Source organism: Tenrec ecaudatus, chromosome 2 (genome assembly GCF_050624435.1).
Source record: "Tenrec ecaudatus isolate mTenEca1 chromosome 2, mTenEca1.hap1, whole genome shotgun sequence".
NCBI classification, from domain to species: domain Eukaryota; kingdom Metazoa; phylum Chordata; class Mammalia; order Afrosoricida; family Tenrecidae; genus Tenrec; species Tenrec ecaudatus.
The window spans coordinates 181,446,632-181,474,104 of NC_134531.1; the positions used below are offsets into that span (position 1 = coordinate 181,446,632).

Genomic DNA, 27,473 nt, shown 5'->3' on the forward strand with positions numbered 1-27,473 from the left:
ACAGCTCACTTAGATGGCTGCTTGTTTGAAGACAGGCCTTTTAAGACCCAGATGCTATTCTTTCTCAAAGCTTGGCACCATCTAGTTTCTTCATCACACTTTGCTATAGCATCCATATCTTCAGTGATCTCTTCATGAGGGTGTGCCTCAAGCAGGGCCATTGTTGTAAGGACTAACTGTTCCTAGATTGGGACTAGTTGTGTGAAGTAAAAAACCTACTCATATACCTATGGTTTATATATGTTTCTGGTTCACGTTAGAGACACCATCGGCATCTGATTTTATTATGACTATATACAAGTCGGCATCAAGTTAACTCCTATCCATGGCAACCCATGGGTGTCGGAATAGAACCGTGCTCCTTAGGATTTTCAGGGCCTAACTTTTCAGAAGTGGATTGCCACTCCATTTTTCCAAGGAGCCTCTGAGTGGACTCCAACCTTTGTCTTTCTGGTTAGCATGAGCATGTTAACCACTTGCCCCACTCAGACTCCATTATACACATATACACCCACATGCACATACATGTGCACATAACAAAGGAGCCCTGGTGGCTGGGTGGTTATGAGTTGGGCTACTAAGTGCAAAGCCAGCAGTACGAAACCACCAGCTGCATCTGAACAGAAAGACAGGGCCTTCTAATCCCACTAAGAGTTGTAGTCTCAGAGACTCACAGGACAATTCCATTGTACGCTATAGGGCAGCGGTTCTCAACCGGTGGGTCACAACCCCTTTGGAGGTCAAATGACCCTTTCACAGGGGTCGCCCAATTCATAACAGTAACCAAATGACAGTTATGAAGTAGCAATGAAAATAATTTTATGGTTGGGGAGTCACCACAACATGAGGAACTGTATTATAGGGTCGCAGCATTAGGAAGGTTGAGGACCACTGCTGTAGAATCACTATGAGTCGGCATGGACTTGATGGAAATGAGTTTGGGGGTTCTTTGATTTTATACACACACACACACACATGTCCTTAGATAATAATAAGTTCTGTGGAGAGAAATAAAATAGGATGCGGAGTTGGCCTGAGAGTGGTGGGGGTGGCTCTTTTATCTAGGGGGCTCATGGGAAGGCCTTCCTGAAGAGGTGGGCGCTGAGCAGAGAGGACTCTGTCCAGTGGAGGAGGGAGAGCGCATGGGGCTGGCAAGCAGAGGATGGCTGTCCTCGCTACATGGGGTAGACGCCTTCCTGCCCCAGAGCCAGCATCCCCCAGTCCTGGCTGCTTAGCTCTGGGCAGACACTTCAGGGATGAATCATCCAGAGCAAAGAAAGAGAAAAGTCATAGAGCAAGCTAAGTACACAGCTGTACTGCCAAGGCCCAAACAAAATCATTCACAAGGCTTCCTCAACCTCACCGAACCCCCTTGGCTTCTTTCCCTTCCTCCCAAACAGGAAAGATATACATAGATATAAATTAGCCAAATTTTCTGCATAGCAAGATGACTTGACTCATTCCAGCATTTCGTGGAGACTCAGTAAATGGGAATCCATTCAAGTTGAACTAAGTCCAACAAAATTGCATCCAGACGCCATTTAGAAACACCTAAAGCAAAGGGTGATATTGAGAAGCAGCCCAAGGCCAGGTGTCTTTAGTGGGTCCTGTGGGCAGAGGGCCGGGGAGACAAGAAAGCTGGACCAGGCACCAGGCCACTCCTGCTGCCCACTGAAGGTGAGGCGCCCCCTGGAAGTGGGTCCCAGCAGAGCTCACCAGATCATGTTCACCCGCTACTTTTTGACAAATCTCTAGACCACATCTAAATTAGTCTTCATTTGCCACTTAGGAGACTAGCAGAGTGGTTGAACTAGCTGCTCACAATTTAAGCAGCAGAGGTAATTAAGAGGTAGTCAGGAGGAACACAACAGAACTTCCTCTCCCCAGTTCTCAGCAGAATTGCTGCTGTTTGGAAACAGAGCTCTCTAACTGCAAGTGGCAGCTCTGCACTCTGGAGGAGGGCCCACTCTTCCCAGGGATACTGGCAGGATGGAGAGTGCTGGGGAGGGGCAGAGGCTGGGGAGCCCACAACACCTGGGCTGGCACGGAAGAGGAGCTGCCGGGAGTGGGGAGGAGGGAGTCCCTGCCCACTCATGGGCTGCAACACAGCACCCTATTACCAGTTATTTACTCAGGGAATATAGTTCCAATTTATCGATTGAGGATATGAAAAGCTATTTAAGGAAAGCATGCAAACGAGCCTGGGGATAGACTGCCATCACCAAAATCCAGCATAACCTGCTCCTCTAGGATCACCCTGAACTTTGCCAAGAAACTCCTGCCTTCTGGATGCACAAGGCCAGCTGCAAACCCTGAACCCAACCCTGAGGACTGCCTTGTCTAAGGCAGGCCAGCCCCCTCTGCTATTAGCTCCTAAGTACATCCCAACACACCAATTTTGCCTTGCTAGGCTGCTCAGACAACTGTCTTTGCCTTTCTGAGCCTTCGTTTCTTTGTCCTCAAAATGGTGGTGCTGTAAGCACACACATCATGGGCTGTGACAATAAATAATTCATGAGAGAGAAGGTGTCTGGCACAGAGTGCAGGCTACTCAATGGCAGGGATGTGCTCGCTATTTATTAGCAGCTATGGAGGTACAGAAGGCGCCCTGGTGGTGTCATGAGTAATGTGATGGACTGCTAATCATAGATGAGCAGTTCAAAACTACAAACCACTCCGTGGGAGAAAAATGAGATTTTCTACTCCCTAAAGAGTTAGTTTTGCATAGTGGATTGTAATAAGAGTTGTATGAGCCCCCAATAAAATGATTTATTTTTAAGTTAGTCTTGGGGGTGTGGCGGTCGCTGACCTGCGAGGCTGGCGGGCATGCGCCGATGCTGCGCGGGTGCTGAGCCCTCTCTGTCCGGGACGATGGTGAAGTATTTCCTGGGCCAGAGCGTGCTCTGGAGTTCCTGGGACCAAGTGTTCGCCGCCTTCTGGCAGTGGTTCCCGCATCCCTAGAGCAAGCATGTCCTGACAGAGGACATCGTGCACCGGGAGGTGACCCCTGACCAGAAGCTCCTATCCAGGCGACTCCTGACCAAGACCAACAGGATGCCCTGCTGGGCTGAGCGACTGCTAACTGCCAATGTCGCTCACTCGGTGTACATCCTGGAAGACTCCGTTGGGGACCCACAGAATCAGACCATGACCACCTTCACCTGGAACATCAACCATGCCCGGCTCGCGGTAATGGAGGAGCGCTGTGTTTACTGCGTCAATGCTGACAACAGAGACTGGACCGAAATCCACCGGAAAGCGTGGGTCTCTTCCAACTTGTTTGGTGTCTCCCGAGCTGCCCAGGAATTTGGTCTGGCCCGGTTTAAAAGCAATGTGACCAAGACTATGAAGGGCTTTGAATACATCCTGGCCAAGCTGCAAGGTGAGGCCCCTTCTAAGACGCTTGTTGAAACCGCCAAGGAAGCCCCAGAAAAGGCAAAGGAGACGGCACTGGCAGCTACCGAGAAGGCCAAGGACCTGGCCAGCAAGGCAGCCGCCAAGAAGCAGCAGCAGCAGTTCATGTAGCCAGCCCAGCCCCCTGCCCCCGCCCATTACCAGACGATCTGGCTCCACCCCCCTGACGAGCCTGCAGTATGTTTTCTTAATTAAAAATCAACTTCCAGCCCCTCTGTACTGTCTGGGGGCATGGGGGGGGTGTCCATTTGACACTACAGGATACCAAGCATATCACCCATGTGTGTGCCAGGCCTGCTTATTTCCCCCGTGGGCAGCTGAGGGACAGACAGAGAGGTGCAGACCTGCCCTCACAGCTCACAGTGGCGAGGAGATGTTGTCTTGAACACTGGACTGTAAGCTCCACAGGAGCAGAGATCTGTTTGCTCTCTGATGTGTCCCAGGTACTGAAACCATACTTAGCACATAAGAAGCACTCAATAAATACTTGTTGAATTAAAAAAAATTAGTCTTAGAAACCCACAAGGGCAGTTCTACCTTAACCTGTAAGGTTGCCATGAGTCAGCACTGACTCCGTGGAAATGGGTTTGGGTTTGGGTTTGGTGGTACAGTGGTAGACTCGTCTACTTTCCATGCAGAATGGCCAGATTGGATTTCCCACAACGGCCTCAAACACAGCCACCAACCTTCTGTCGTGGAGGCATGGGTGCTGTTATGATTCTGAATGGGTTTTGATGGGACTTCTAGACCAAGACAGACTAGGAAGAAAGGCCTGGTGATCAACTTCCAAAAGTCAGCCAATGAAAATGTTATGTGTCACAATGGTCCGATCCCTTTTTAGCATGAGAACCCTATAAGTCCAGGACCTGCTGGACAGCAGTTACCAGCAACTACATTGGTGGTACAAACTGCTAACATGCTTCACATGGGGCCTCTAAACGGTTCCTAGAAAATAATCACTGTCTCTCTATTCCATTTTCCACGCACCTTCTGAAACCCCCACTGAGTGCCTTCTCCCCTACGTGGCTCACCTTCCAGCACCGTCAGGCGCCAATGGCCTGCTCCAATCTCAGAAGGGTTTTACTGGCTAATTTTTGGAAGTAGCTTGCCAGACTTTTCTTCCTAGACTGTCTGAGTCTGAAATTTCTGCTGAAGACTGCCCAACAGGGATGGGCCTACTAGTCCCAAAATGTGGATGGCACCGCTTCTAACATCACAGCAACACACGAGGCTACATAGTCCCACACACTCACTCATGGGTGAGGGGCGTCTGTCAGAAATCAGCCTCATGAGGGATTCGTGTTCAAGGCAAAGGCTCCCATAGTTCCTGGTCTCGAGTCTCAGAGAAGGAACGTGTCTGTCAGAAATCAGCCTCATGAGGGATTCGTGTTCAAGGCAAAGGCTCCCATAGTTCCTGGTCTCGAGTCTCAGAGAAGGAACGTGTCTGTCAGAAATCAGCCTCATGAGAGATTCGTGTTCAAGGCAAAGGCTCCCATAGTTCCTGATCTCAAGTCTCAGAGAAGCAACGTGTCTAAGAAGACACTACAGAGGAACTAACACATAAGAGCCCTTGCCCACCTTCCTTGAGAGAGGAAGAACTAGGCTGGGCCTGGCCACTGCCACCACAGATAGACCCTGACAGATTCAGAGGGAAATGCAGGTCAGAAACAAAATCATACCAAGTCCAGACTTCCAAGGTCAGTGGAGACTAGAGGACAATCGCCCAAGATACCCTTTAAACCTGGAATGGAAATTATCCCAAGGTCACCTTTTCACCAAGTAGCCAATTGGTACACAAAATACTGGCTATAACCGGTGTGTACTGTGTTCCCCTGTATGCGAAGTTCATTCCATGTTAGGCTGCTGACCACAAGATCAAACCCACCAGCTGCTCTGTGGGAGAAAGATGAGGTTATAGCATTGGAACCCTGCATAGGGATGCTATGAGTTGGGGTCCACTTGATACTAGTGGATTTGTTTTTGGTATATGAAATCCAAAAGTCGACCATCACATTACAGAAAAATGAGACAATAAGAGGCCAGGGAAACTAGAGAAACAAAAATAGCAAAACTAGAATGCAATTAAAGAGGATGTGAATGCTTCGTTAAAAATGTAACAAATGTCACTGAGTGATGTGTGTAGAAATTGTCAAGTAGGAACCTAATTTGCTCTGTAAGTTTTGTCATAAGTTATATATATACATATATATATATATATATATATCTTTGTAATTAAATCTCAGGTCCCAAAAAGTAAGGGATGCTTCACAACACCTATCCCCCTCCCACAAAGAGTATCTTGAATAGATAGGGACAGCCCCTTGGAGGGAAAAGATCACGATGGGAAAAAATTTCTAAAGACAAAGAACTCTCTTGGTTTTCTTGGAATTCCCTCTATCAAGATACTTGCGTGTCCCTGGTAAAAGACCAAGTGGCTGTGTATGACGAACATAACATGGGTACCATTGCTGTGGAGTCTGTTCTGAGTCAGAGTGACTGGACAGAGACCCTATGCGACAGAGACCAACTACTCCCCAGGGTTCCCAAGCTGGCATCTTGACAGAAGCAGACAGCCACGTCTTTCTCCCATGAAGCAGCTGGGTTTGAACTGCTAACCTTTTAGTTTAAAGTCAAGGGCTTTGACCACTGTGCCGTCAGGGCTCCTTTCTATGGTTTATCAGCAAGGTATTAAAGAACAGTGAAACACAGAAGGGGTAAGTTATTCCCTCTTCAAAGCTCTGTTAATGCTTGCACTCCCATCTGGGAGAAGGTCTCTACCTGCGGCTGGGCTGTGTTTACCCCTCTTTAGCCTTCCAGCCTCCCTCCTTAACAGAGAGCAGGGCTCGGACCCCTGTGTGGCTGCTAGCAGGATCATGCTCTAATGTAATTGCATCGCTTTGTTTTCCTTCGTACAATTTCATGGCTATTTTCTGTTTACATCACATGATTCTGCTTCTCTGTCCTTGGTAGTGATGTAATGCTTCTTTGTTAAAATGGAATTTCATTCCACGGAAAAGAGCCACCCAGACCCTTCCTGGCACACAGTAGGTGCTCTGTAGACACAGGGGGTTGCTGGAATAAAGCCAAGCTCCTCTCTGCTTGATATTGGCACACTTCTTAAAGTGAAGGTAAGCCTTCATTTATTTATCAGGGCTATCACTGATGTGTGCAATAGCCAAATCACCCAAGGAACTAGGCTGTGCCCAAGGAAGGTGTATTGACCACGGGCTCTGGCTCCTGCCTCCCAACAGTCCTTAACCCCTCCAGAAAGCTGGTTGCATCAGAGGCACCCCCTCTTCCTTGCTTACAATGGTCAGGTACACTGCTTGTGAGGGGTGTCCAGTGCTCATCCGTCCATGCTTTCTTACAGAGGCCCCACTGTGTGCCAGGGGCACCCGTCAATAAAACCAATTCCTTAAGGCCTTGTTTGGATCTTATGTTCTGACTGAAGGAGAAAGACAATAAAGAAAGAAAGAACTGAAAAAATGTGTAAATGACCGTGCATATTAGAATGTGATTATTGTTTTGGAGAAGAATAGGGTAGGACACAAGGACTTGATTGAGCGAAGGTAGGGATGGAGGACAGATTTTAAATATGACGATCAGTGTTGACTTTACGGAGGAGTTGACATTTGACTATGAAGCTGAGAGAGCCAGAAAATGCTTTGGGGGAAGACCATTGCAGGCAGAGAGACATAAAGGCCCTGAAATATGTGTGTGCTCGGTGTGTTCAAAAGACAGCAAAGAGGCAGAAGTTCAGCAAAAGGGGGCAGAGTATTGGAGGATGCGATTGAGAGGGGACTGGAGGAGCATCTTGACAGACCATTAGAAGGATTTGGGCATTTTCATTGAGAGAAATGGGGAATCACCGAATGTTCTGAGTCAAAAAAATGGCCGGGTCTGCTCCGTGTGTAAAGCTCTCTCTGGAGCCATGCTGATGAAGACTTGGTAGCACAAAAGCAGAAGCAGAGAGGCTAGTTGGGAGTCTGTGAGAGAGATGATAGACCAGGGCAGAGGCAGTGAAAAGTGGCAAGAAGTAGACAGATTCTGGATACATGGTTTATAGTAAAAGGATTAACCAACAATTATACGCCTAGGTATAGACTGCAGATCATTATAAACCAATATGCAAACAAAAATGTGCACAAGAATGTTCACAGCAATGTTATTCATAAAAACTGGAACCCAGCTAGCCTCCATCCAACTAGTCCAACTGGCCATCAACTGATGAGTGCATTGTAGCCTCACAGTGGAATCTTAGTTGGCAATCAGAAGGAATGAAGTCCTGGTCCATACTACAGCCTGCATGAACCTAGAAAATATTAGTCTGATATAAGACTAATGAGTTTTTATGACATGGCCCTGCTCACCCTCATGAGGAGATCACTAGAGATATGAATGCCATAGCAAAGCACACTGAGAAAATCAAACGGTGCCCTGCTACTGGAAAGAACAGCATCTGGGGTCTTACAGGCTTGTTTCCAAACAAGCAACCATCTTAACGAGGAGTCAGCTAAGTCCACATGAAGAAACACACTAGCATGCGTGATCTAAGGATTGTATGAAATAGGAACCAAATCTGGAAGAAGGAACAGTACCAGTGGCTAAAATCTAAAAGCCCAGTTTGCGGAATGCTGTGGATTATAGTAGAAGCCAAAATCCATTTGTAGGGTCCCCGTATGTGAGTCCCTGTGAATCCTCACTGTCCATAGTCTAGATCATGAACTGACCTAAAGTCAGACAAAGAACATTGTCAAATGGAATTATCATTAGATCCATTTTGAATTCATTTTAATTTTTAATAATGTTTTTTTTCTTAGATTGAGGTCTTTCTCTCTTAATGCGGCCATTGCCACTGCGCCCTTTCTTGGGTTTGGGTCCTTGCTATATATGTTTTGCAGTACAGAGAAGCGGAGGTGGGTGTGTTTATGAAGACAATACCTGGATTAGTGGTTGCCAGAGGGCACCGAGTGGGAGGAAGAGGGAATGGGGAGTCAACAGCAGCATGAGCGCAAGAAGGAAGAAAAGTTTCCAACGTGGAGAATGGTGATGGCTACACAACCCTTCTCCATGTTGGACTGAGTGAAAGTTCCAGACACCAATGGGAGAGTCTTATCTGGTTAGATTCATAGGAAATGCCCATAATAGGCAAGTCCATAGAGATAGGAAGTAGCTGAGGGGCTGCCCGGGGCTTTAGAAGACCTTCAGCTGACCACTAGGTTAAGCATTGAGCTGCTACCCACAAGTCAGTGGTTCAAACATCCCAGCCACCCTGCTGGGAAGAGATGAGACTGAGTGTTACCGTCAGGATGCCGAGTCTCAGAACGCCCGCGGAACAGTTCTACCCTCCCAGCAGGGCACTAGGAGCCAGAATCAAGCGGATGGCAATGGCAGTGGACAGAGGGCTGATGGGTGGGGCGCGGGAGGCAGGGAGAGGCCTGTTGTGATGACACTGTCCTGAATGAGATTGGGGAGATGGCTACAGGACATTGTGAATGCCGTGGAAGGTACTGCAGCATGTATTTTTAAAGGGGCTGGAATAGCTAGTTTTATGTTATGTGACTTTTACTTTGCTGGGATGTTCTTGTTTCTTGTTTTTTAAGGTAAAGGGTTTTTTGATGGCTTTTATGTGAAGAGTATGGAAAGGAGACGAGGAAAGCCACAGAGACTATGGGCAGGGAGGGCAGGTTTGGGGAGGAAAATTAGAAGTTCAATCTTGAACATATTAAAGCTGAAGATGCAATTGGGTGTACACATTTAGAGTTCACGGAGAGGGTGAAGTTATAAACATAGGAATCAAGCTACAAACTGTGGGACTGCCTTCAGCATGTAAATGGTTTTTAAATGACCAGGCTGCATAAGATCACCAAGTTCATGAGTGTAAATGGAGAGGGAAAACTCATGAGTGGGGTCCAGGATTCTCTAGCATCATGAGGTCAAGGAGATGAGGAAGAAACAGGTGAGGAGTGCCTACCAGAAGTAGAAGAAGCAGCCAAAGAATATGTTGTCCAGAAAAATCAAGTAAAGGGGGAAGTAGGAGTGTTCGACGGGTCACATATTCCTGGTAGGTTAAATGAGAAGAGGATCAAGACTGACATTAAGAGGGGCAACAGGGAGATCGTTCTGCAAGGTCGTGCAGCCTTGACCAGACTGTTTAGTGGAATGCTCGAGTCAAAAGCCTGCCTCAAAGGACAACAGGAATAGGAGACAATGAACGTCCAGAGTTAGTCCACGTTTGAGGTATGTTTCTCCAAGAGGAAGAGTGAGACGTGGTGGTGCCTAAAAGGAGAAATAGGGACAAGAGGAGTTGTTTTCATAAGAGACTTAGAGGCACATCTGCATACTGAAGGGGTTGATCCATTAGGAGAGGGAGTGTTCGCTGATGTGGGAGAATGAATTGCTAGAAAGACCTCCTGGAGTGAGCAAGAAAACATGTCAATGGTTGCACAGATGGAGTGCTTGAACTTCAACAGCTCGTCTATAATGACCGGAAGAAGGTAGGGAAGGTGGGGACAGAGGCTGGTTGGCCAGTAAATGTAAGAGTTTCGAGCCAGTAAATTCTCCTCTGGCTGCATCCGTTGTCTCGGGAGAATGGGAAACACGGTTGGGTGCTGAGAGGGAGAGATGGTGGCGGTTTAGGAAAAGATGAGAAGATATATAATCATCGAGGAGAGTGGAAGAAGCAAAGCATGAGTAAGGCAGTGCGGTGTGGCTGCCTGGCAGCAGGAGGCCACACTTGGGACCCATCATGATGGCTGTAGGATGCCAGGCAGTGCGTTATGTTTGTTTGTTTGTTGTTTGATCTCCAGCCACAGTTGGCTGCACGTATAAAACTGTGGCAGAGGCAAAGACTTGGATTTAAGCAAAACTGAGACTTTGCCACACAAATATGATGAAGCGAGAGATAGAAAGGAATCAGAGAGTATCCACAAGGGAATGATGATAACGATTGGCTATAGGATTGGTGCTGGATAAAAGGGAGGCTAGACGAGGACATCAGGAGTAGTGAGAAAGGAAATTGGAGGTGACAGAAAGCCCTGGGTCAAAGAGTTGGAGTGATCACGGTGCAATAGAAGTAGGCTAGAAAGTGGTGAGGCAGTGGTCAAGGGTGGTTTACATGGAATTGAGGTAATGGAGAGATTGCCATCATCGGTGATGACAATGAAATCCAGAGGGAGACTAGGAAAGTGAGTAGGGAAACCAGCCTCCAAGGAAGGGAGGTCAAAGATGTTGGAAGGACCAACTCCTTGTTTAAGGAAATACCTGGGAATCGATTCAGGAGCAGAGTTGGATAGAATGACAGTGGTCTAGAGGCCAAAGCTTCAGAAAGTACATGTGAGTGATCTGGGGGTCAGTAATTGATACAGCAAGTGCTTGAATCTCCAGGTCCAAGAACCAAAAACCGCCACTTCCTCCAAATAGATTCCAACTCACAGAGACCATAGGTAGATCGGAATTCTGAGACTGTAAATCTTTACAAGAAAGAGAGACTTATCTTTCTACCATGGAATGACTGGGGTGGGGGTGGGGGAGCGCATGATGAAACACTAACTTTGCAGTTAGCAGCTCAATACCTAACTCATAACACTAGGACCCCTTTGGCTCCACTGGACTGTGTGAAGGGAGAAAGAAAAAGTGAGAAACTTTTTACAGAGTCGGATGCACAGGGTCTACATAAGAAGTTAGTTAATATAGGTCATCAGGAGGAAACAGTAGGCACTACTCGAAGGGACTGCAGACAGAGCAGTGCCTTCAGGGCAGAGATGGTTTCAGTTAAGACAATGAAGGGACACAAATCTTCAGAGAAGAGGTCAATGACATGAGGATTTCATGATGGTCCATGTGAATTCCAAATGGACCTGTGGAGGTGTTTGGGGAGATTGGGAGAGGTAAAGAAGAAAAAGGACTTCAGCTCAGGACATGATCTTGGGGTACATCTTAGTATCCTGGAGCAGCTGTAACAAAATAAGACAAACTTGATAACTTAGTCAAGCAAATGTGTTGTCCTGTAATTTTGGGGGTCTGGAAGTCCAAACCATGGAACCAGCCATGAGGATTCCTTCTGAAGACTCTGCCCTAAGTTCTGGTGATTCTTGGCAATCCTTGGCGTTCCTTGACTTACAGTTGTATCTTCATACAGTATGTTCACCTTATCTCTTCCCATTCTCTTTTATAAGATGCCACTCATTGGGATAAAGACCCACCATTCTCTGGTATAACCTTATGTCAAGGAAATTATTAACATGTCAAAGACTGTATTTCCAAACAATCCCAGGTACCAGGCATTAAGACTTCAACATATCTTTTTTGGGCAACACATTCAATCTCTAATAAGGTGCCTTTTATAAGCAGGAACAAGGCATAGAATGAGATTCATCCTGGTAGACTCTAGGCAGATGGTGTTGGTAAGGCTACAGAGATTGGAAGGTACAGATGCCCAGGTTCTCTGTCGATTACCAAGGAAAGAACCTTGGGCAGGGGCAGTTTTACTCCAAAAATGTGTGCCTGGCTCAGAGAGGTAGTATTTCCAAATCAAGGGACTCAGTCTTGGCCCCTAAGTATGCAGAGCTCCCTCATGACCTCTCTGGGTAAGTAGGAGCCTGGAGACATGGACCCCAGTGACAGAAACCGTCCAGTCCACACCTGCCAGGCTCTAGAAATCCCAGAATAAGCCAGCATCCCTGCAGCACCTACTCAGGGAAGCATCTCTTATCCACCATGTTGCTCACAGTGCCCCTTGCTTCTAGCATGGCAGCTTCCTATAGTAGGTGCCCTGATGTGCTCGCCAAGTGAAGGAGTTCAGAGTCATTGACTAGTGCATGTGCCAAGGAGTATAAGCCCTTGATGGAGATTTTCTCATTCCATCCTCACAGCAAACAGTGTGAGATAGGTAGAGTTATTATCTCAACTCACATCCGAGCAAGCAGAGACTTAAGAGAGCTGCAGGAACTTGCCCAGGTAACAGAGCGAGGGCATTTGAAGAACAGCCTATCTCACTCTAGGCCCGGCATTAACAATGGGCATGGTGGTCATTTACTGACCAAACCTGGAATGACCTACCTAAAGAATCTGTGTGTTTGGAGCTAGGAGACATTCTCCAGCCCTGGCCTCCCTCTCCTGGGGGGAATCCCCACCTGTACCCCACCATTCATTTTCTCTCTCTCTCTCTCTAAGATCCTCTCCTACTTTCTATCCATTTTGATTTCAGAACTCTTTCCTTTGTTTTTCCACCATAGATGTGAAAAGCTGGCTTGTGATGTTTGGATTTCAGCTGAGCAACATAATCCCAGGTTTTCCAAGAGCCAAAATGTATTTCGTGCCTCCTCCCTATGAACTGTCTGAGAGTCAAGCAAGTGAGAATGGACAGGTAAGCAGCCATGCCTGCCCCCGGCCCAAGCCCCTGTCATTGTCCTCTCTTGCAAGCGGCACTGTCTTGGAGCCAAGGGCATGTCAGCAGATGAGGGGACATCAGCGCTGGGTATAAAAGCTGCGTGCAGGGTCATGACTTCGTTGGAATAAAGAATGCCCATGCTGTCTTCCCAGCCTCAAAGAATGCCTTAATTGTAGTAAAAATGATCTGTCCTGTCTCTACTCTTGAGTCACTCGTTGATTAACAGCAGCACCGAGAAATACAGCAACCACCTACCATCTGCACTGCTTACAAGATCATAACCCTTTAGGCTTTTATGGGGCGTAATAAAACTGTGGTTTTCCGTTTCTATCCCATTAAAGAGCATTTTTATGCCCTGCATAAAACCTCCGTATTTTACGGCCCAAATGTGTACAGATTGAGTCTTGAGAACATAATCAGTGCCGGGCTCTCTCTGTGATGACTGAAGGGCGGTCAGTTTCCAGACGGGTGCAGCTGAGGCCGGCCACTGCGGGGTGGGGGCAGACATCAGTATTCCAGAGGCTGCCCCGCTCAGCCCCTTCTGCAAAGCCAGTGCTGGGGGCGATAAAAGCCTGCAAGGTCTCAGCTGCTCTGAATAATTGTCCAGATTGTGTAACTATAGAGAGGCAAGGAGGAGCGGCTGGGTAATTGAGGATGGCGTTCTCTCAGCCCTGCCCCTTGGGGACCACTCTGTGGATGAATAGCCATCATTTCCCTCATTTATCTAAGTGCCATTACTTTCCAAACACAGCCTCTCCCATTATCTCAGCCTGTCCCCCAACCACCAATTGAGATAAGTTGTAATTTGTGAGTGGAGGACTCAAGGCCGAGGAGATAATGGTGCTTTTGTCCCTGTGCGGAACCAGGACGAGGCTCCAAAGTGATTGACTCCCCATCTGGGGATGTGCCCTGTGGCTCATGGGGCTGGTAGCTCTTAGCCTCGAGCCTCCCACACATCCACGTGTGCACGGATCGCCCAGAGGGTCTTGTGAACATGTCTCAGCCAAGGCCCCACTCCCTGCCTCTCGGTTGGGGTTCCAATGCTGCCGGCTGCCCTCGCAGCCCACCACGTCTGTGTGTCCATCAGAAAAGTGCTCCGTAGCGTTCTCAATGGCCGGGTTTTAAGGAGCAAGTCACCAGACCTTTCCCCTGTGGTACATCTGAGTGGACTCGAACTTTCGGTTAGCCACTCAGCATGTTACCACCACCCAGGGGCTCAGCAAGATCTCACTCTAGAAAGGGAGCGCATACCCATAGCCTCAACCTTAAAGAGCCTAAGTCACAGCAGCAGAGGGTCTTTGCCACCCCGGCAAACACTCTGCTCTTCCGGTCAGGCTAGTCCTTGTCCCAAAATGTGAAAGACAGCTGCCGAATCATCCTCGTGCCGAGTAGCTCGCGCCCCGCCCCCGGGCACCCCCTTGCTTAAAGGGGTAGGTGTGTAATGCACAGACATTAATCAGCAAAGTGGCAGGCTTCCTCCTCCATCTTTTTGGTGAGTGGCACAGTGAGGGGGCGGGTGGGAATGCTCTCAGGACCCCCACAGCCAGCCAGGCTCTCCGAGTCAGGAGCTGGTCCCAGCCCAGACACAACCCTGGTCCTCAGCGTAGAAGCCCCATGCTCCCCTCCAGCCCTCCTCTCATGAGTGCCCTGCCCATCTTCTCACGCCTCTGTCTCCTTGTGCCCACAGCTCATCACAGGTGTCCAGCAGACGACGGAGAGACACAACCAAGCCTTCCTGGCACTGGAAGGGCAGGTCATTGCTAAAAAGCTGCACGCCAGCATCCGGGAGAAAGCAGGCCGCTGGTTCGCCACCACCACGCCCATCATCGGCAAAGGCATCATGTTTGCCATCAAGGAAGGCCGAGTGACCACCGGGGTGTCCAGCCTCGCAAGCGAGGACAGCCGCAAGGTGGCCTCGGTGCTAAACAATGCCTACTACCTGGACAAGATGCACTACAGCATCGAGGGCAAGGATACCCACTACTTTGTGAAGATCGGTGCCGCCGACGGCGACCTGGTCACCCTGGGCACCACCATCGGCCGCAAGGTGCTGGAGAGCGGCGTGAACGTGACCGTGTCGCAGCCCACGCTGCTGGTCAACGGCAGGACTCGAAGGTTCACCAACATTGAGTTCCAGTACTCCACGCTGCTGCTCAGCATCCGCTACGGCCTCACCCCAGACACCCTGGACGAAGAGAAGGCCCGCGTCCTGGACCAGGCCAGGCAAAGGGCACTGGGCACCGCCTGGGCCAAGGAGCAGCAAAAAGCCAGGGACGGAAGAGAAGGGAGCCGCCTGTGGACTGAGGGCGAGAAGCAGCAGCTACTGAGCACGGGGCGGGTGCAAGGTTATGAGGGGTACTACGTCCTTCCTGTAGAGCAGTACCCCGAGCTTGCAGACAGTAGCAGCAACATCCAGTTCTTAAGACAGAATGAGATGGGGAAGAGGTAACAAAGCCACCTGCTGCCATCCCTCGTCTGGATGGCTCAGCAGGGGTCACTGTCGTCTCCTCTCCTAAGGAGATGAAAGCCTAACAGGGGCACCGAGGCCGGGCTGCTTTAGGATCCCAAGTGGCAAGGACGCTCACATTTGTTGAGTTAAAATGCCACTGCCCACACGAGAAGCCCCACATCCTGAAGTAGACTCGAGCCTGGCTGAGCACTCTGAGGAAAACAAAAACAAAGGAACGAACGAACAGACAAACACACACCACGTTTCTAAGATCCCCTGACATCCGACCCACTTGTTCTGGGTCTACACGGAAGAGAGACAAAAACAAAAAAGAGAGAGACCGATGCACACACGCCCAAAAGGGTTAGGAGAAACAACACCATAACCTTCAGAGGAGGAAGATGAGAACCAAACACACCGGCGGAAAGACAAAAGGCGTGGAGATGAGGAGACCTCGCATCCCATCACCTCACTCGCTGACAACGTGAGCGACGCCAGACACCCACGCGGCCCGAGCAGCTGAGGGCGACCGCTCAGTCTGCTTTGTTGGACAAAGACTTCAGACACTTTCCTTTAAGCAAACACAGGTGCATTGACAACACGACTTTGGGGTGATTTGTGTGTAGCCACTGGGGCGGGGAGGGAATAAAAGTGGAAGAGTGAGCACTGGACATACTTTTTAAAGAAAACAAACAAAACAAAACACAAGCGAGAGAGAGAGAGAACAAACAAACAAAATAAATCAATATCAACAATCCAGGCGAAATCATGCCACCCCCACTTAACCCTCAGGTGCCCACTTAGTCTGGCCTGAGGTCATGTATTTGAGCGCAGAGTATAAAATTTCACTCGACACGGTGGCTCTACTCACTACAGACCAAGTTCATACTCTTTTGTCTTTGAAGATTCCATTGTGGACAGTAATACGCAGTGACAGGGTGTAGCCTGTTTAGATTCCGTAGTTTGTGGGTATCAGTTACAGTAGAGGTGTGGCATTGTAGCACTCTTGCTAACGGGCACCACTTCAGATCACCCTGTACATACATATGCCTCAAGGCGCAATCACTGTTTCAGATTTAAAATTATTAGTGTGTTTGTTTGGTCCTGAAACTGAGACAATCACATGAACCGTCACCACAAAGAGAGAAAAAAAAAGTTTAAAAAAACCCCACAAAAACAAAAAAAAAATTTTAAAAAAACGGAAAACAAAACAAAAAAAAGTCTAATAAGAACTTTGGTACAGGAACTTTTTTGTAATATACATGTATGAATTGTTCATCGAGTTTTTATATTAATTTTAATTTGCTGCTAAGCAAAGACTAGGGACAGGCAAAGATAATTTATGGCAAAGTGTTTAAATTGTTTATACATAAATAAAGTCTCTAAAACTCCTGTGGATACACTGGTCTTCTGTGGAAATGATTTGAGACGAGAGAAGACAAGAAAGAGGCTGTGTTGGCTCGGGGGGTGCTTGGGGGACACTTGGTGTAGTGGTTATGCACTGAGTTGTGATACACGTGGCGTGGTCAGCAGTTGGAAACCACCAGCAGCTCCATCGGAGAAAGACTGGGCTTTCTGCTCTTGTGAACAGTGACAGTCTTGGAAAGCCACAGCAGAGCACTGACAGTCAAGCCTGACTCATTGGCAGCAAGTGTTTGGGTGTTGTTAAAGAGGTGAAGGTGCCGCGGGGGCTCTGTGGGTCAGACACGTTGGATGGCCAGTGGAAAGGCTGGTGTCTGGATCCCAACCGGCTGCTCTGAGAAAGATGAGGCTGTCTGCCCCGCCCACGTAAAGGTGGACAATCTCAGAAACCCTTCATAGGGTCCCTATGAGTCAGAGTGGACACGGTGGCAGTAGCTTTGGGGTTTTGTTAGAGGTCGTCCGTGGCTCTCAAGACAGCTCTCACTTCTAGAACAATCTTTGCACAAAGCAGGAGCACAGAGTCTGAGCCTGCTGCTGGCAGTAGGCAGGTAGGTGGGTGGGCAGCATGTCCCACCTGTGTGTGGACCTCTCCGGGTTTCTCACTACTCATTACAGATACAGGCTAGTTCTGGGAGATGCTGACAGGAAATTGAGGCCAAACACTTGCCACACTCGGAGTGTGTGTGTGTGTGTGTGTGTGTGTGTGTGTGTGTTTCTTACAGGTCAGATCAGTGAATCGTGCGGGTGGGTGTGTATTTCTTACAGGTCAGATCAGTTTACCCCAAAATTTGTCTATCTACAAGAACCCTAAAGGAACTCTGATGACTCTCTCAGGTAAGCATTAGACTGCTAACTTCAAGGTAGATGGTTCAAACCCACCAGCCGCTACAAGGAAGAAAGATGAGGTTGTCTGCTCTTATACAGTTCTCCAGCCTCAGAAAGCCTATATGGGATGTGTATGGGTCGCAGTTGACTCAGTGACAGTGGCTTTTAAGTACCTAAGAAAGGTACTTAAAGTCTAGAAGAATTTATATATGTAAATATACATATATCTTAGAATAATAATTAAGGTTATTGTTTGCTGCTTTCAAATTGCTTCTTACCTCAAGGTGACCCAATACACAACAAACACACTTTACCCAGTTGTGTGCTACCTCCAATTAGGAGCCCTGCTGGCACTCAGAATAAGCACTGGACAGCGAACTGCAAAGTCAGTGGTTCAAACCCACCAGCCACTCTGAGGGAGAATGAGGAGGCTGGCTGGTCCAGCAGAAACTTCGCCTCGGAAACTCCGTGCACAGTCACCGTGAGGTGGCATGTGACCAGGACGAGAGTGGTGTCTCCATGGCCAGCTGCGGATCGGATTCTTCGTGATCTCCAGGCTTTTCTTCCTAGCCCCTCTTACCTCCCCTGAACCCTGCTAAGCATCAGCAGCTCCCCAGCCTCTGCTGACAGTCAGGTGGGGGCTGTGCATGAAGTCCCGCCCTCCCTGGACCACCATCGCGCTCACTGCCATCAGTAGCTCCCAATTGTGAGTGTTTACAGGGGCCAGGCTCAAAGTGCGTACTGTGCAGGCGAAGCTTCCCTGTAACCCTCACCTGTCAGCCCCCCAGTGACATGTTATTGAGAGCCTGCCTTGTGCTGGACCCCTTGCTAGGTTCTGGGCCTCAATGAGGTGGGTGGAAACAAACCTGGGTCCTTTCCTCATGAAAATGATGACCAAGAGAGTGGACAGACATTATTCACATAATTACAGTAAGAAATGAGGGTAGCAGAGAGACCACCTTCTCTGTAAAGAGAGAAGCATGTGACTGGGGATATGAGCTAGACCAAGAGTCAGGAATGTTCAGCCCATGGGCCATGGAAGACCCGCGAAATCATTAATGCCAACTATCATCACCAAACCAAACACCAAACTCACTGCCATCAAGTCCAGGCTGATTCATAGAGACCCACTGTGGGTTTTTCAGCCTGTCCCTGTTTCAGGAATAGAAAGCCCAGTCTTCCTCCCAAGGAGCTGCTGGCGGTGGCTTCAACCTGCTGACCACGAGGCTTGCAGCCCAATGTGAAACCGCTCTACCCCAGCGCTCCACAACTCACATCACACGCCTCACCAACGAGCGGCAGTCCCAGACATCACATTAGGGGGTGAGGTCATGAAATGTTTAACCAGTCTGGCCCGAGAATTATGTTGTGTTAGTGTGGGTACTTTGGAGAAACAAATCCACAGCAACTCGTGTATAAGAGAGAGTTTTATGTAAAGATTAAGTGTGCATCAAGAAAACATCCCAACCCAGTGCTGCCCAAGCCCAACATTAACCCTTTAACCCATATGTCCAACACCAATCCACAAAGTCCTCCTCCATCTCATAAAACACACACTATGCTGACTGCAGGAGGAAAGCCGAGTCAGTGAACATGTAATATCTCAGCACTGCCAGGGGTCTCCACACGGCTGCTCCAGCACCCAGGGCTGCATTGGGGTAGGTCCATGTGGCTTCTCCTTGGGGATGTCTTGCAGGAAGTCAGCCTTGCGAACTGAAGCAGGGAACTGCTAAGGCAGCTGCACCCTGGTGTGACCATTACAAAGCAAGAGAACTGAGAACTAGAAAGGCGAGGCTCCCTGAGCCATTTATCCCTCCTCCCTTCAATTAATCCCACATGTGTTTTTCGGCCAGGTTGGCACAATAAACTAACTCAGATGTTATAAATACCCAAATAGCCTTTGACAGAAAAAAAGGCTTCCCACCCCTGACCTACACTGACGGTGTCACAGGTTGATGCTCTCTGAAAGCAGGTGGAGATTAGTAAGTGCATTCCAGACCAAGGGAACAGTACATGCAGAAGGACGGGGTAGGAAGGAGGGAACCCAGTCAGTCCAAGGGGACAGAAGCTGGCCTGATGGGCTGTAACACAGAAGAGGTTGACAGGGACCCGAAGGCACAGGTTAGAGATTGAAACCTGTTCATCTTGGTTTTTATATTAAAAGCAATGGGAAGCCAGAGCTTTCTGTTTCCTAAAAAGTGCTCTGGGTACAGTGTGGAGTAGGGGGGAGCGGGCAGTGGCAGGGGAGGGGGATAAGGAAACTGAGCTGTTCAAAGGTCCTTTGAACTAGAGTAGGGGTCCTCAAACTTTTTAAACAGGGGCCGGTTCACTGTCCCTCAGACCCGTTGGAGGGCCAGACTATAGTTAAAAAAAAAAAAACTATGAACAAATCCCTATGCACATGCACATATCTTATTTGAAGTAAAAAAACAAACGGGCAAAAACACCCGTCGGGCCAGATAAATGTCCTTGGTGGGCCACATGTGGCCCGCGGGCCGTAGTTTGAGGATGCCTGATCCGAGAGAGCGCGAAAAGGAAGTAAACTGGACAAATGGATTCCGAGGAAGAGCTCCGATTATCAGTCGCTTTGCAGCTAAAGGACCCCAGGCCAAGCCTCACCCAGCTGGTAATCAGTGAGACAGAGCTGAAGCCCAGGTGAGACTTCAATACCCTCCCAGGAAGTCTGGGCCAGCCCTTCACCCTGACCCCCCACATGCCGTGCTGCTGCGCATGGCTACCTCCCCAGCCTCCAGCAGGCCAGGCATGGCTTGGTTGGCCAGGTGGGATGGACATGGGAGTAGGGCGCGGCGAGCCTGCTTCCAGTCAGATATTGGCCTCCTGGGTTGTGTGAGTTCGCCCGCAGAGCAAAGTGTGATTTCATGAAGCAAATGAGCTAACAAACGCTGCCATAGACTTCCTCCTCAGGAGCAAGTGGGAGCAGCCCTGTTTCCCCCAGTGCGTGCGTCAGGCTTGTTTGCTCTCAGGGAGGGAATTGGAGACCACTCAGCACAGCAGGCCTGGCTCTGGCTTCAGCGTGGTTTGATACAGCTGCTGGCAGGAACTTCTGGGGAAATGCTCACAGAACTGCCGCCAGCTGCTCCAGGAGACAGGCTTGAATCGGGTTGGTGGGCGGTCGCTGCGAAGTGCTCAGGCCATGCTCAGAGTAACCAGCACATGTGCTGTGTCTCTCTCGGATAGAAGTAGCCGAGGAGGCTCAGAGCTAGAAGGCTAGAGGCAGAGGGGACCTGTCGGGTGGCAGTAGACCAACAGGAGGCACACAGGGGGTCACAGGTCACCGGGACTTCACTGGAGCCTAGAATTCGTCTCTTTGTGCCTACCATCTCCTGATTACCCAAGGGGTCATGTTCTGTTCCCTCCAGGCTGACACACCCCTCACAATGCACTGTCACGGTGCATAGCAAGACAGAGAGTGCGCCCTAGGTGACCCAGCCTCTCCAGCATTGCCTCAGGTCGGTGCTAGAAAGACCAGGATGAAATGTCGAGCCGTTTGCATAAGTACATGCACACCGTGTGGCACTCTGGAAAGACAATGCAGCCGAAAGGCTAAGAGTGCATTCCAAAGCCAGCCTATCCGGAACAAACCCTGACACCAGGAAACCAGGGGTTGGCAATTTGCCTCCACCTCCTGGCTACCATGTACTTCCGAGGAGAACGGCGTCTCCCAGGGTTTCCAGTGGACAGGCTTCCAGCAGGGGGTCACCAGGTCCTTCTGCTGCCAAGGTGCCTCTGGGTGCCTCCACCCTTGTGATCAGCACAGGACTCAACAGCTGAATGCCTTCACCCATTCCACCATCGGGGAACACTAATCCTGACCCAAGGACACACAAAATATGGGTATTGGAGACGATTTTATGTATATATATTAACCAACCGAAATACTGAACTCATGGCCATCAAGTTGATCCCAACACATAATGGCCTTACAGGAGAGACTTGAACTCGGGACTGTAGGGTCACGAGGCTGTAAATCATAGAGGAATAGAAAGCCTCATCTCTCCTGAGGAGCACTCGTGGGCCCCAGCTGCTAATCTTGGGGTTAAAAGCTCAATGCATGACCCACTGTGACACCAGGGCTTTGATTACACGAATTAAGTGCACTAAACTGCATCGGCTGCGTCAAGAGACACATGGAGGAGGAAGAGGAGGAGGAGGAGGATGTCATCGTCATCAGGTGCCGTCAAGCCTGTTCCGACTCATGGCCCCCCTTTGTACACCAGAAGGAAACGCCTCCTGGTCGGGCGCCACCCCCATAGATGTTCTTCTATCGGAAGCCATCGTTGCAGCCACTGTGTCCGTCCATCTTGGCAAGGGCCTTCCTCTTTTATGCTGCCCCTCCCTTTTCCTCAGCGTGATGTTCTTCTCTGGGAACTGGGCTCTCCTGAAACCATGTCCAAGTAAGTAAGATGAAGTCTTGGCATCCTTGCCTCTAAGGAGCCTCCTGGCTGTACTTCTTCTGAAATAGGTGTTTGCTTTTTTGACAGTCCATGGTACTTCCAATATTTGTGGTCCTTTCAATATTGGGTACACCTTATATAAGGTAATAAGAAGTGTAGGTCTCACTCATAAAGGGTCCACTGGGTGTCAGGGGTCACTCAAGCATTCGGACTCCATCCATCCAGGCTTTATTCTAGGCCAGTGGTTCTCAACCTTCCTAATGCTGTGACTCTTTAATATTGTTCCTCATGTGGTGGTGATTCCCCAACCGTAACATTATTTCCATTACTACTTCATAACTATCATATTGCTACTGTGATGAATCAGGAGACCCCTGTGAAAGGGTCGCTTGACACCCAAAGGGGCCATGACCCACAGGTTGAGAACGGCTGCTCTAGGGCCTGCAAGGTGTCAGGAATCTTCTAGGTCCTCACAGGCCTCTTTACTCCAGTAGCTGGTGGGGAAATATGATTTGGGGGCCAGTCACATCCTCTTGAGTGGAGCTCAGTCCCCACACCTACCTAACGAGAAAAGAGCCCAGGAAATATCGTCAGACTGAGTCCAGGTTGAAGTTGGTAGGCATCCCTGCCGCATGACTGATGTCTGTGAACCTCTCTTTCCTCCCACAGGAAAAGAGGACTGATCGGTACAGGGCTGCATAATGTTTGCAGGGAGTCATTGAGTGGCACCAAGGGTTAAGCGCTTGGCTAGTAGCCAAAAGATTGGTGCTTGGAACCTACCCAGAGCCCCTGGAAAGAAAGGTCTGGGGAGTCTGTTTCCGAACAGTCCTAAGCTCAAAGCAAACCCCTTGTCATCAAATCCTGGTGTGTATGATTACACAGTGGGCTGTGATCCCCACAGTCGGGAGTTCAAAACCACCAGCCGCTCCTTGGGAGAAAGACGAGGCTTTCTACTCTTCAGCCAGAGTGGCTGTCTTGGAAACGCAGTTCTACCCTGGCCCATAGGTTCTACCCTGGCCCATAGGTTGTTCTACCCTGGCCCATAGGTTGTTCTACCCTGGCCCATAGGTTGACTATGAGTGGGTATCCACTTTAGTGCAGTGCGTTTGAGCTTGATCAAGTCAACGCAGGGTGACCTCATGTGTAAGAGAGTAGAAGTCCTCCACGGGATTTTCTTGGATCTTTACAGTACCAGACTGCCAGCCCTTTCCTCCGCAGTACCACTGGGCGGACATGAGCCACCGTCCTACAGGTTAGCAATCAACCACAAATCATCCACAGCCTTGAGACCCCGAAGAAGCTAAGTTCCACTCAGCAGCCCAGGGAGCCTCCAGGAGTTGAACGCTACAGCAGCTCATTTGGGATGATGAAATGGGAATGGTGTTCCTTGTGGTCATGGTGCATCTTGTGGTCATGGCGCATGGAAAATAGTCCATATTAGACTTTATTATTTTAAAATCTGGGCTCCACACACAGGTTTTCTAAGGGTAGAAGTTGAAGTTTGACCTGTAGCCCGAGACGGGGCTGGGGATGGTGAAGGAAGGCCTTCCCTCGAACCCCACTCCACACAGCTACCTACCTGGGAGCTCCCTCGACTGCCTCCCCTTCCCTGCCCCTGGGAGCTTGAGCAGGCCCTTCCAGCTGTGAGGCTGTGGTCCTTGGCCTCGGGCTTTGTAGAAAGAGTGTCCTTTCAGGGGCTGGAGGGTCTCAGCCGCATGCACACTGGCGCTCTGAGCAGTATTCACAGAGCCAAGTGTGTCCCTGGCAATGTGAAAAGGTACAACTACTAACACAATAAACAAAACTAGTAAAAGTTCTCTCAAGCCAATCCCTGGACAGAGCGAGGACAGTGCTGGTTGAGGTGACGCAGACCAAAGCAAGCCTGAGTGCCAGCACCCCAAGATTTGTGAGCCTTTGAGGTGGGTATTGACAGGGCAGGGGTTGGTCCAGGTCACCCCAGGAGCTCACGGGCTGTGAGAAGCTCAGGGAGCTGGTGTGGTGCTGGAGCATCACCTGGGAAGCTCTCCAAACTTGCCTGTGGCCTGTGGGCTCCCATGCCAATTCAGTCCACATCTCCAGAGGTGTGGCCTGGGCATCAGTAGATATGAAAGCAGATGGTTTTATTGTACAGCCAAGCCTGGAATGGGCCGTGAGGGGCGGACCTCTCCGGAGATCAAGCCAAGCAGAGAGACTAGGGTAGGAATGGATACCCAGCTCAGAAGCTGGCCCTTCTCCTACCAAAGCCCGAGAGTGAGGAAATGTGACCAATCTTTCAGCAGGCAAAGCAGGGGCAGAGCAGGTGGAAAGGCCAGTCTCTGGGAGACATCTCAGGGCTGAAAGGAAAGCTGGGGCTCTGAGAACAGAGGGAGGGAGCCTTGGACAACACCAGACAGCATCCTCGGCCGCAGGGACCTTGTCTACACCCGTGGGTTCCCAAGTGCAGGGAGTCTGCTCTGAGAAGCTTCCAGGGTCTCTCTCCAGGGGAAGCCTCTTGATGCACAGTTCCACCCCCCAGCCCTGCCCCTCAGATTAGAGGACGCTGAAGAGGGTGGTTTAAGAGAAGCAGAACCTCGGCTTAAGGAGTCTTAATGGCATGGTGGGCTGAGAGTTCAAATCTTTCTCCTTGGAGAAAAAGGAAGCACTTTTACAGTCTCAGAAACCCTGGGGACCAGTTCCCCTCTGTCCCACAGGATCGACTGGATGGCAGTGGGCTCAGTGTCCCTGGGCTTGGGGTCCCTGGGCTTGGACCCTAGGCTCAGGGCCCCTGCTTGGTGCAAATGACCGGTGTTTGCCAGCTTCACCTCAACCAGAAGCACCTGGACAGAGTGGGTTACCCGCAGGGCTGCTGGTCGCAGGGTCAGGAGAGGAGGCTGTCCCCACAAAGATGAAGAGCCTCAGAACCCCCCGGGGCCCTGGCCCACAGGGCTGCTCTGAGTCCAAATCGGCTCAACCCCAGTGGGTGTGTTTGGGGTTTCTACTTACCTGAAATGTTGAGGGTTCAAATGCACCCAGATGCATTTCGGAAGAAATGCCAGGAACCCAGTTCCCCCAAATCACAGCCCTGTAAGCCCTGTTCTCCAACACATAGTGTTGAAATCGACTTGACAGAAATAGATTGGGTGGGTTGGGGTAGTTGCAGGGGTCAGGTAGGGTGGGGTTGGTTTTCATTCAAGCTGTGTCTTCAGGACCCTGTTGTATTAGCACACATGTGACCTTCCCAGAATAGTGCTCATCAACCCTAAACCCGCCTTCCTATCCTGAAGCAGATAAGCAGCTTTGGACGCTCTCTCTGACATGCCTGTTTGTCCTTCTGGCTGTGCTGCAGGTGTTGACATCCAGGTGGTGACTACCTGGTGCACCCTCTTCTTTCTCCACTGCCTCCCAGTCCCCCAGGGCTCAAGCCTCCTAAACCTTTGCTTCCTGCTGCTGTTGGATTTGCTGTTTGGTCACCAGGTGGCAGTGTTTCCCACACAATCTTCCTGGGATTTGTCCTGAGCCCCTCAGGCTGATAAAGGGAATGGAGATAGCAGGTTAGACACTGAAACAACACCAGAGCAGGAGAGCTGGGCTGGCAAGGGGCTCTTGAAAGAGGTCAGGGGAGCGTGGTCACATTAAGAGGTCTTCTGGACAATTCCAAGAAAACCTGTTCAGGGAACAGCCAGACTGGGATTCTGACCTCGCCTGCCAGAGAGAACCTCATTTTTCTCACGTGCAGAACAAGATGAAAATTACCTGCTTTCTAGGGTTGTTTGGAAAGAGTAACAAGAGCACAGTATATGCGAGGTGGTTGGCAAGTTCCCAGCCCTTAATCAGTCAGCTGCTGCAAAAGGAAAGTTGTGGACCAGCGTGGGGAGTGAGAACGATGATGGTCATTTGAGTCAGAGAATGTGTCCTTCTGGATCCCAGCTGCTCACTTTCCAGCTGACCCTGGGCCTTTAACGTAGTGTCTGGGCCTCACTTCTTCCTCCAGAGAGCTCCTGTCATATCCTTGGAGCAGGAGTTGTCTTCTCAAGGGTCTTGTCAGATTTGTACACCATAATGAGCTTTTAGGCCCATGTCTGGTGCAGGGGGATGACTGTACCCACCCTTTCTGATGGACACCAGGGTTGTGAGCCTCGGCCTGTAGGCGCTGCAGGTAGAGGCCCTGTCTGAAGACCCATCCAGGTCCTGAAGCTTGACCCGTTAAGCCCCACCACCCCATTTCATCCCCACCACCCCTTCTCTCCTCACAGGCTCTGGGGTGAGCGATGAAGAAACAGGCCCCTATACGCATCCTTCCAAAGTGAAGAACAATGATCTTTGCCTGGGTTCTCCGTGATACAGGTAAGGGCAGTGGGCAGGGCCACCTGGCACCAAGTCCAACATCACAGTCTTCACACCGCTCTGGAATCACCAACCCAGAGAAGGGAACCGGGTATCCCCTTGCCCCTCTGCGTGGCACTTAGTGCTCCCTGGAGACAGCTACCATCAAGAAGGGCCCCCTGAATCATCTCACCTTCCCCTCGCCTCCTTAGTCTTTCCAAAGGAACACTCCAGCTTAGCCACCTCCCGGGACAGCGTCATGGAACCCTTGTATTCACGTCTCATGTAAAACACGGTCACGGTCCCTCAGATCAATGATGGCATGGGAAACCCACAAGCACTCCACACAACTGTCAGGAGGTATGGAGAGGGGGGGCCTAGAAGAGATCATTCAACAGCACAGGACCCTCCCAGGGGGCTGAAATCCTTCTCCATCCCAAATGTGCTGTTATGTGGCTCTGCGTCGGTTCCCCCTACACATCACGGTGAGCCAGGAATCGACGGTCCTTCAAGTCTGCCGGACTCTGCTCAGCATGATGTCTTCAGGGCTGGTCCGTACAGGAGTATGCACCAGGGCCTCGTTACGCTTTCTGATGGAGTAGCGGTCCACCGTATGTGTGTCCCACACTTCATTGAAATGGTCATGTGTTGGTCGGAAGCTGTGCTTTGAGGAACCCGTCTAAAGAACGGGGTCTTCAGGTGGTGAAGTCTGTGCAGACTGACAACACGTGCTATATTCCAGGAAAGTGTGCTGTGTGTGCCCCTGGGAGAGACACAAATGAGTATGGGTTCATGTCTGAGTGTGTGCACAGGCATGGTTCACAGCATGGGTTATGGGTGTGTGTGTGTGTGTGTGTGTGTGTGTGTGTGTGTGTGTGTGTGTGTGTGTGTTTGTTTCCGTTACATGTGCCTGAGGGTAGAACTGCACAGGAACAAAGAGCCTGTGCCTGGGGGAAGGTATAAGCAACATCACTGCAGAGTGGAAGAATAGCCACGGTGCTGGCAGCAGGCTGGGGGCATGGGGTGCAGTTGGTAGACACTGGGAACAATGGGGGTGCCGACAAAGGCGTGTTCACAGCAAGTGTTGAGTGGAGTTGTGTCTTCATTCTCTAAACTCACACCCTGCTCTCTGTGCCAAGGAGAGGTGGGAAGTTAGAGTAACACATAGCATGTGGAGGGTGGGAGGTGAGATACACTCTGCACATAAGACTGCTTGAAACAGGTCACTTCCATCCTTCCCCCCTGGATCTCGCAG

The 27,473-nt window shown here is 49.9% G+C and overlaps 1 protein-coding gene and 1 pseudogene across 1 annotated transcript in view; both read left to right on the plus strand.

Moving 5' to 3' along the window:
• TENM2 (teneurin transmembrane protein 2) overlaps nt 1-16,626 on the plus strand; it is a 504,145-nt gene extending 487,519 nt beyond the window's left edge. The window contains exons 27-28 of the mRNA XM_075542722.1: nt 12,651-12,781; nt 14,493-16,626. Of these exons, the coding sequence (XP_075398837.1) occupies nt 12,651-12,781; nt 14,493-15,254 (893 nt within the window). The 3' untranslated portion in view covers nt 15,255-16,626. The remainder of the gene's footprint in view (nt 1-12,650; nt 12,782-14,492) is intronic.
• On the plus strand, nt 2,872-3,525 carry LOC142441113 (PRELI domain-containing protein 1, mitochondrial pseudogene; annotated as a pseudogene).
• Nucleotides 16,627-27,473: the final 10,847 nt, after the last annotated feature.